General features: G+C 42.0%; 2 protein-coding genes across 2 annotated transcripts; one reads left to right on the top strand and one right to left on the bottom strand.

Annotated features, from left to right (window-relative positions):
* LOC112880924 lies at positions 1-1,075 on the bottom strand. Its single transcript, XM_025945651.1, has one exon. It carries the CDS (start codon positions 1,043-1,045, stop codon positions 146-148), a length of 900 nt encoding a protein of 299 aa, XP_025801436.1. The 5' UTR covers positions 1,046-1,075; the 3' UTR covers positions 1-145.
* Positions 1,076-2,750: 1,675 nt separating this feature from the next.
* On the top strand, positions 2,751-7,962 carry LOC112883234 (phosphoglycolate phosphatase 2-like). The gene is made up of 11 exons (XM_025948505.1): positions 2,751-2,923; positions 3,044-3,111; positions 3,574-3,666; positions 3,740-3,811; positions 4,339-4,410; positions 5,103-5,162; positions 5,249-5,301; positions 6,602-6,699; positions 6,782-6,881; positions 7,375-7,478; positions 7,563-7,962. Exons 1-11 carry the CDS (start codon positions 2,824-2,826, stop codon positions 7,661-7,663), a joined length of 921 nt encoding a protein of 306 aa, XP_025804290.1. The 5' UTR covers positions 2,751-2,823; the 3' UTR covers positions 7,664-7,962.
* Positions 7,963-8,926: the final 964 nt, after the last annotated feature.

The raw sequence follows: 8,926 nt of genomic DNA, 5'->3' as shown, positions 1-8,926 counted from the left end.
ACTAGCTATCAAACTAGAACCTAAACCACCTAAGAACCCATGGCGAGGAGGTATGTCACTCCTCAAGCCCCGGGCTATAGACCACTGGTGTAACTCCTTTGTCGATGACAGAAACCACACGACACATCAGGTGAGGCATACCTGATTACATGAAGTATGCAAAGATTGGGTGCCCGTACTCCTGGCCGTCATCTGTCATTAGGCGATCCAACTTCCCAGTGTCCATATCGTAGGAGAAATGCCCATGTCCAAACGATCTGATGAACACCTTGCCAGTGCGCCCCGGGTCAATGTCGCCGAGCCATGTGCAGTCCATGGGCAGGTCCGTGACGGAGTCGAACGCCTCAGTCAGGCTCGCCTTTCTCTCCAGCACCCACCCGTCGACGCTGCCCGCTCGTCGCGCACAGAGCCGAAGCACCTGGCTCTCCAGCGCGGCGAAGCACAGACGGCCGTCACCCGGCGTATCTCCGATGCGGTAGTTCGGAAACCCGAGGTCGTCCCAGACCATGGGTGGCGCCCGCAGGTAGGACAACTGCAATGTGTTCGGGTCCAGCGCGAGCGCGGAGTCGTTGATGATGTGCCAGTAGATGCTGCCGGCGGCGCGCACGCAGTGGTTCTCCGCCCAGCTGAGGGGCCACTTGATGCGGAAGTCCCGCGACGGCGGCAGCCCGAGCCAGCTGCCCTCGCCGTCGCGGGACCCCGCGAGCCAGAGGCGCGGTCGGTCGGCGTGGACGGTGAGGCAGACGGCGCAGAACTCGAAGCCGCTTCCAGCGGCGCGTGAGAGGATCGCGGCGCCGAGGAACTCGCCGGCGGATAACGCGGCGGCCGGCAACGACGGGAGATGCGCGTGGCGGCGGGAGACGGGGTCGCAGACGAGGAAGCGGGGCCCCGCGCCGGTTTCCTTGAGGAGGAGCAGGAGCCCGTTGTGGGAGTCGAAGAGGGTGAACCCGGAGGTGGCGGCGTCGGCGGAGAGGAAGTCGAGGGACAGGCGCGGGGAGCCGGCGGAGAGCGGCTGGAAGACGAGCGCGGAGGCGGAACGCACCATAATGGGGCGGGCCGTCGAGGTGGGGTGGTGGAAGTAGCCGAGGAGGGAACGGGAGGCGGAGGCGGCGGACGAGGAGGAGGAGGAGGAGCTGCTGAGGAATCGGCGCGTGAGGCGGCAGGCGGCGACAGCGGCGCCGGATGGCAGCCATAGTCGGCGCCGGCGAGAAGACCGGGAGGTGGTGGGTTTTGGTGAGGCCCTGATTGCGAGTGCGCGCGATTATTAGCAAGCTCTGGAGATGGGGTTTCTCTTTACTTTTAGCAGGGAGAAGACCGGTGGGTGTCCGTAAACGAGTCCGGTGCGGTCAGCTGTGTTGTCGGATTCGTAACTGTGTCCAGAAGGGAATTAGAACTACAAGTTTAGTCTTTATCCGATTACATTTTAATTATTATCGGGACTCAAGATTTAGGGTCGTTTGGATGGATAAAGTTGTGCGTTAAATTTATAGTTTATATAATCATAGCACTTGTATCTTTGCTAAAGTTTTAGTTTTAGGGCCTGTTCGTTTCCTACTCTCTAAACTTTAGACCCATCACATCAAAAAGAAATCTTACTATTTAGAAGTATTAAATAAAATCTGTTTATAAAACTTTTTGCACAGCTGGGTGCTAATTCGCGAGACAAATTTAGGGTTTGTTCGTTTCACCCCTCTAAAATCCGAAACATCTAAACTTTAGAGATCCGGCACCGAACAGACCTCTAATTCGGCCTCTAATAACACTGCGATTCTTTAGAGGGGGGAGCACTCTAAAGATTTTAGAGGGCTCTAATGACAAACGAACACACCCTTAATGAGCCTAATTAATCCATAATTTGCCACAGTGATGCTACAGTAATCATCCGCTAATCATGGACTAATATACCTTATTAGATTCGTCTTGCGAATTAGCACTGGGGTTCTGCAATTAGTTTTATAATTAGATTTTATTTAATACTTCTAAATGATAAGATTCTCTTTGATGTGATCCCTCTAAACTTTAGGCCTCAGGAAACGAACACACTCTTAGCTTAAATTTAGCCTACTCCATTAGCACCCTCGTTTGGATAAGATAGTGCTAAATTTTAATATTCTTAGGTATTAGCACTTGGATCTAAACACCTCGTATATATAAAAAGTATTTTAATAAATAAATTATTAATATTTACAGAATCAATAATAATCTCTTGTATCTTCTGTATGTATTCATGTGCTTCCTGCAAGATACGTGAAAGGGAGAGCATTCAATTGTTGACGTCATGTTTTACAATACGTTGTACGGCTACAGACTATTAGTGTGATTTCTAAGTCTTAGGAACATAACTGCACGGTTCCAATGGAGCTGAGATAGGAAATGAGTTTAGGAAATTTTATTGACAAAAATGAACAAAGAGAAGCAATGTGTGTTACCTTTTTCGTAAAATTTAAGTGTCATATTCGGCCTCACGTATATAAGTACACCATACCATCTTGCCTACCTGTAAAAGTACATTCTTGGGTTCTCTAAAAAAGAGTATTTTCTCATAATTTCTCCTTTACTCTTCGTTCCTACTATATTCATTCAGGAACACTCTACCAATAGTAAATTTTCTTGCAAAAAAAAGGTAAGGAAAAAAAATCAAACAATTCTGAGCTTCCCTTCTTGTCCTTGAACGGAGAAACCTGTGACCGAGTTCAAACAAGGGCAAAACGGTCATCAGCCTTCGCATACTGGAGGCGGCAGGGGAGTGAATATTCGCATTTTCGCATCCAATTCCAAAACCAGCGGAGAAGAGAGCAGCCGCGGAGAAGGGAAGAAGCCGCCATGGCCAACGGGCTCTCGGACCCTCCCTGCGGCCTTCTCACCGCCGACGCCGCTCGATCCCTCGTCGATTCCGTCGACGCCTTCCTCTTCGATTGCGATGGTCTGCGATTCGTTATCCCATTTTCCCCCATTTTTTTGGGGATTTTTCCCTTGAGATTTTGCTCCCTGTTGCGTTCTGACCGTTGGTTCTTGTTACCTCCTCTGAATTTGTGTCTTCTAGGGGTTATTTGGAAGGGGGATAAGCTCATTGAAGGGGTCCGGGAGACGATGGAGCTGCTGCGGAAAATGGTACGCGGGATTTGAGAGCATAGCTTTATCACAATTTGTTAGAGAGTAATGGCTAAGTATTGGGTTCGTTTCCTTGTTTTGTGTTTAAGTTGATATAGTAAGCTTATAATAGACAGGCCCTAAGTAGAGGCACCAGGCTTCAAATACCATAATCAAATGTAAAGTATTGATGCGATTATACGTTTTAATATTATTCTGGTTTGATCATGCGAACGAACAGGCTTATTTCTTTTCTCTTTGTACGGAACTCCTACCTGAAATAATCATAACAAGCTTATATCTTTTCTCTCAGTGAATTCTGGTATGCTAGTTGAGGAACAACATTTCATTAACCAATTTTTAATCTTCATTTCCATTATTTGAGGCATTGCTCTAATATTCTGAAGCTTAGTTTATAAGAGCTATATACAGATTTCGGAACTTACTGATTAAGTAATGATACTTGTATTTGGCTTGGTGCAGGGCAAGAAAATAGTTTTTGTAACAAACAACTCTAGAAAGTCAAGAAGGCAATACTCAAAGAAATTCAGATCACTTGGACTTGAAGTTACTGAGGTAGCTTTCAATATGAGCAGACTCTTCCAACAATAATTTGTTGTGTTGTAATTATTTGTTATCTTCTTTATAGGAAGAGATTTTTACATCATCATTTGCGGCAGCCATGTTCTTGAAGTTAAATAATTTTCCCCCAGAAAAGAAGGTATCATGAATATTATAATGCCCTTTCCTTTTGTCTTATGTGAATGATTTATAATCTCTTCAGTATATGATAGTTACTAAAATTATCATCAAGAGGAAATAAGTTAAGGCACTAGCATATATGTGCTTGAGGAACTTAATAACACAACAGCCTACACATTACAATAAGATCGGCCGCCTTAAACTATCGTAAGGATTTACGATAAGATTGAAAAAGCTATATGGAGACCATATGGTTGCAATTTTGTGCTAGAAGACCAACCAAAAAGCACTTATTTGAGCCAATCAATACCTCACCATCTGATTTTTCTGGCATACCTTCACAAGATTAAACATTGAATTTTTTATGATTTTTCTCGGGACATAATTAATGATGCTGATTGAGTTCTGGTAGCAGGAGCTTTTAGCACTGCTCCTTGTACTCCTTCCACAATACTTAATGCCTTTGCATGGACATTTAACTTAATTTTCTATTTAGTTTATGTTGATGTGGTTGAGGACAAAGATTGAATTGCTTCATTTATTCAGGTTTATGTTGTTGGTGAAGACGGAATTTTGGAAGAGCTCAAGTTAGCTGGTTTTGAATGCTTTGGTGGTCCGGTAAGACTTGTTATCCTTTGCCCCCCCCCCCCCCCCCCCCCCCCCCACAAACACACACACACCCCAGCACCACCACTACCAACACAGTTACGTGTGCCTTAGTTTAACAGATAATAAATGTTTTCTTTCTTTATACATGGAGACAATGGTTTTTCTAGGGGATGAAAACAATGCTAATTTATCAATATTTTTACGGAAATCCTATCGTTTTCTTTTTTCTTAAAGTTCCTTTACTAAAATGTGAAGATGTATGGTATTAATTGCTGGTGTGATATAGTTCTAATGATGCATCCATGCTTCTTAACATTGCCATTAGCAAATTTTGTATTTTTGCATAATCATACTATGAGAAATCAATAGAAACGAAGTGGATCATTGTATGCAATCTTTCCTGGATCATTGGCCACTTCAAGGCATTACATACTATTTTCCTATGGTTTTCTATGAATAATGCAGTAGCCATCTTTTTGTCTGCTGTGCTATTTTGAAACAATACAGGCCAGAAATAATGACACATAATTGATGTTATAATATCTACAGTTGGCCAAACATGTCATACAATGCTCGAGCGTACCACTACATTCGAACAGTTAGAATATATTTTTTCTGTGATACTAGCTGAGGGCTTGAAAACATAAATATTATTAAGGTATAACCTACGTGTTGGTTTCAACTAATGATATTTCCTGCAGGAGGATGGCAAGAAAAACATAATATTGGAGGCGGACTTCCACTTTGAACATGACAAAAGCGTAATGTCAAACCTGTTTATCTGATTTTTAAACCATCTTTTTAGTTACATACAACAACTGCTGAGCTCTGATCATTTCGTTTCCAGGTTGGAGCTGTTGTTGTTGGACTTGATCAGCAATTCAATTACTACAAAATGCAGTTACTTCCCTAACCTTGGTGTCTATAACTTATCTTTGTTGTTATGCATGCTGATCAATCTATACTTTACTTTTACTCATGGCCCTTTTTTTAGTCTCAATGCGAGTCCTGATACTTTTTCCTGTGAAATATTATAAATTCAATTAAAAATGTGTGGCTTTCATAGAATATAGTTCCCTCTCACTTCTGGAAACGGAAAGGAGATAAACTACACTCAGTTCCATTAAGGGTAATTGAGCTTTCTTTTGCCCAGTTTTTTTCTGCACGTTGGATACTCCACCCTTGTCTAGGCAATTGAAAGTTTGGCCTTCCTTTATCACATAATTAGAACATGGTATATTACTATATTAAGACTGATACTTTTTTTTCTGTCATTTTGAGGGAATATGTGTTATGCTTCCTGTGTATATCTGACATGTGCAGAGAGATGGAGAGAGAGGGAATATGTGTTATGCTTCCTGTGTATACCTGACATGTGCAGGAGTGTGTGTCTCTGTGTGTGTGTGTGAGAGAGAGAGAGGGAGGGAGAGAGAGAGAGAGGGAGAGAGAGAGAGATTGTAAGGGGTGTGTGAGAGAGATGCATCTGGTAGTGGTGTAGTTTCATCTAGATTATATTGTTTATTTAGCTCTTAAAATGATTCCATATTTTGTCATCCAAACAAGATATGTAAATTAATTCATGGAAAAGGTGTTTCACATTATCCAAACAAAAACACTAGAATTGAATCACATTCCATCAGATTCATTTTCGGTTGGAAATTGAATTGGAATCTGATTACTAGTATCAAATTCATCAGGGTAATTGACCTTTCTTTTCCCCAGTCTTTTTCTGCATGTTGGATACTCCACCCTTGTCTAGGCAATTGAAAGTTTGGCCTTCCTTTATCACATAATTAGAACATGGTATATTACTATGCTAAGACTGATACTCTGATAGCTTACTCACACATGTTTGTTTGCTTAGCATTGTGGTTCTTTTTAGCATTGCTTGAAAGTTGTTGAAAGAATATTCCATATGTAATTCGGATCTGAAATTCAGAAGCTTCTAATTCAGATAATTCAGCCAAGGAGCTACAAAGATGAAACCTTTTATCCACCTTATTTTGTGTTTTATAACTCAATACATCACATAACAGTTCCAGTTTTTAATTTTGTTGCAAGGAGCCTTGTTTACCACAATAGAAGCAATAACCTTTTTCGTGTTCAGCATTCATCTTAGTCCTGACTTGTGTCCATGAACACTATTTATCTTTTGGATCATGAGTTTTGTGATGTTCCAATTATAGTAATGTTCTTGCAGGTATGCAAGAACATGTATTAGTGAGAATCCAGGCTGCCTTTTCATTGCGACCAACCGTGATCCAACTGGACATATGACATCTGCCCAAGAATGGCCAGGTACTGTTATTGAGAAATTAATTGAATTTTTTGAAGTTTCTCTCAGTATCACAATATAATTTGCAACCACTTACCTTCACAGGAGCTGGAACTATGGTTGCTGCAGTAAGCTGCTCAGTACAGAAAGAGCCCATTGTTGTTGGAAAGCCTTCAAGCTTTTTGATGGACTTCCTCTTGAAAAGGTTTGCAAAGTGTAATATGAGAAATGTACCATTTATTTGCCATCAAAAGAGCATAGTTTTATTCTTTGAGAGAGAAAAAAGAGAAATCTATTGAAATTATTCTCAAGCCCTGAATAAATTGGCAATAGATTGAATGAGAGTTTTCCAAATTTCCATGACAAATAATCTTTCACATAGCCATCCGCTTTTGTTTTCTTCTGGAGCGAAGCATGTCCTATTGTTTTCTAAAATCATTCACTATAATTCACTTTACAACTACACATAAAAATAGAGATGAAATGAATAAGGAATATTGCCATTAGGGCTCTGTGAAGTTTCCCCGCACATATCTATCTTTCCATAAATGTTTTCCTGTTCAAAGACAGCAAGAAAAATGTGCGCAAAGCATAATATGACGGGACAGTCATTGCATTCTTTGTATTGATTTCCAATGTGATAATAGCAGTAGTAGTTATGGTTAGTGATGAATTCCCTTCTGTTTCAATTACTGCAGCTTCAATCTGGAAACATCAAGGATGTGCATGGTGGGTGATAGACTGGATACAGACATACTATTTGGCCAGAGTACTGGCTGCAAGACCCTCCTTGTTTTGTCTGGTCAGAAGCTCGTGGTCTTATCTGCCCCACAATCTCTTTCACTTGTTCAATGATGTCTGACATGCGTGGGATTGCAATTTGCAGGTTGTACTACCTTACCAGAACTGCAGGACGCTTCCAATAGCATCCATCCAGATGTCTACACAAATAGCGTGTATGATCTCGTTGGGTTATTGCAGAAATAATCTGTCGGGCGTGGCATTGCAGTGACAGTGCAATGCCAGAGCTGAGTTCTGACTAGACGAACCGATTGGGCTATTGAAACGACATTAGAACGACATTAGTGTATTTTTGGGCTACCTGTTTCATTCGTAGTAACCCAGGACTGCATATTAATTGAAGTCAACTCCGGTACTCCCATTTCAAATGAAACCAGCTTCACAACCTCATAACTGTACCACGGAATTTGTTAAAGCTTCAAATTTTGCAATGGAACTGTGCTTTCCATCCCTGAAAATATATTTGACTGTGCAGTATGGAGTTGCACTGAATTGAAATTGTGGTGACTGAATTGGCATGAATTTAACCTTGATGTAATGAAACGTCGTCTCCACGGTGAAGGGAGTCCAGAAGGCTATTGACATGGGATGATTTACATGTTTTTTTTTTTTGTGAAACTAAGAGCTTGCAGTGTTTTATTGATTCACCTCTGGTTCAGTGAGATCACGAGCCAGTCATAGATACAAAATCCGGGAGGGTATCAACTAACACAACAGGTTGATCCGAGCCCCCATGACGACCAAGCTGAGCGAGTATGTGCGCACTCCTATTGCAAGATGTAGGAGCATACAGAACATGTTAGAATATTTGGGCTAGGTCCATTTATTGAAATGATAAATTAAGAATTAAAAGGCACATGAGTTAATGCTAGGCAGTTATAAGGTGGTTAATACCACATGGGTAATTGAGGAGCACCATTTGAGAATAATGGCTGTTAATGGTGTTAAATCTTGAGAATAATGACTGTTAATAGTGTTAAATCAGAGGAATGATGACTCGCTGTTAATGGTGTTAAATCTGAGGAATGATGACTGGACAATAATAACGTGAATTGATTCATCTGAATAATTGCAATTGCTATTGATGACTGTCCAGGTTCATCTCCCCTCACATCATCCATCGCATATATAAGCCAGCCTCTCCCTCTTCTTCACCACATTGAACACTCAACGGTACTCCTGTTCAGGAGGTCTCTCCTCTTTCCCTCTATTTTCTGCTTCTTGCTTCGCATCTCCATCGGTAGTGCTGCACGCACAGTCCTGTGGGAGTAGGCCTCTGAAACTCTACACACTGAAGGTCCTGCACGGGATAGCAGACAATTAGATTTAGATTTTTGGGAGTGTCTTCACATGACTGCTTGCTTGCTCCTCGAACGACTACATCATCCGCATCCCGGTGGCCCGAACAACTACTTTATCCTCAAGCCGTATGACTACTTCCAGGTGGAC

Source organism: Panicum hallii, chromosome 2 (genome assembly GCF_002211085.1).
Source record: "Panicum hallii strain FIL2 chromosome 2, PHallii_v3.1, whole genome shotgun sequence".
Taxonomy (NCBI): Eukaryota; Viridiplantae; Streptophyta; class Magnoliopsida; order Poales; family Poaceae; genus Panicum; species Panicum hallii.
The sequence above is the reverse complement of the archived record's forward strand: the minus strand, read 5'-3'. Positions and strand labels throughout refer to the sequence as shown.

Coding starts and splice junctions, on each gene's coding strand:
- LOC112883234 (XM_025948505.1), top strand. CDS start 2,824: ATGGCCAACGGGCTCTCGGACCCTCCCTGCGGCCTTCTCACCGCCGAC. Junction 5,302..6,601: donor TTCAATTACTACAAAATGCA/GTTACTTCCCTA, acceptor ATGTTCTTGCAG/GTATGCAAGAACATGTATTA. Junction 6,700..6,781: donor ATCTGCCCAAGAATGGCCAG/GTACTGTTATTG, acceptor TTACCTTCACAG/GAGCTGGAACTATGGTTGCT.
- LOC112880924 (XM_025945651.1), bottom strand. CDS start 1,045: ATGGTGCGTTCCGCCTCCGCGCTCGTCTTCCAGCCGCTCTCCGCCGGC.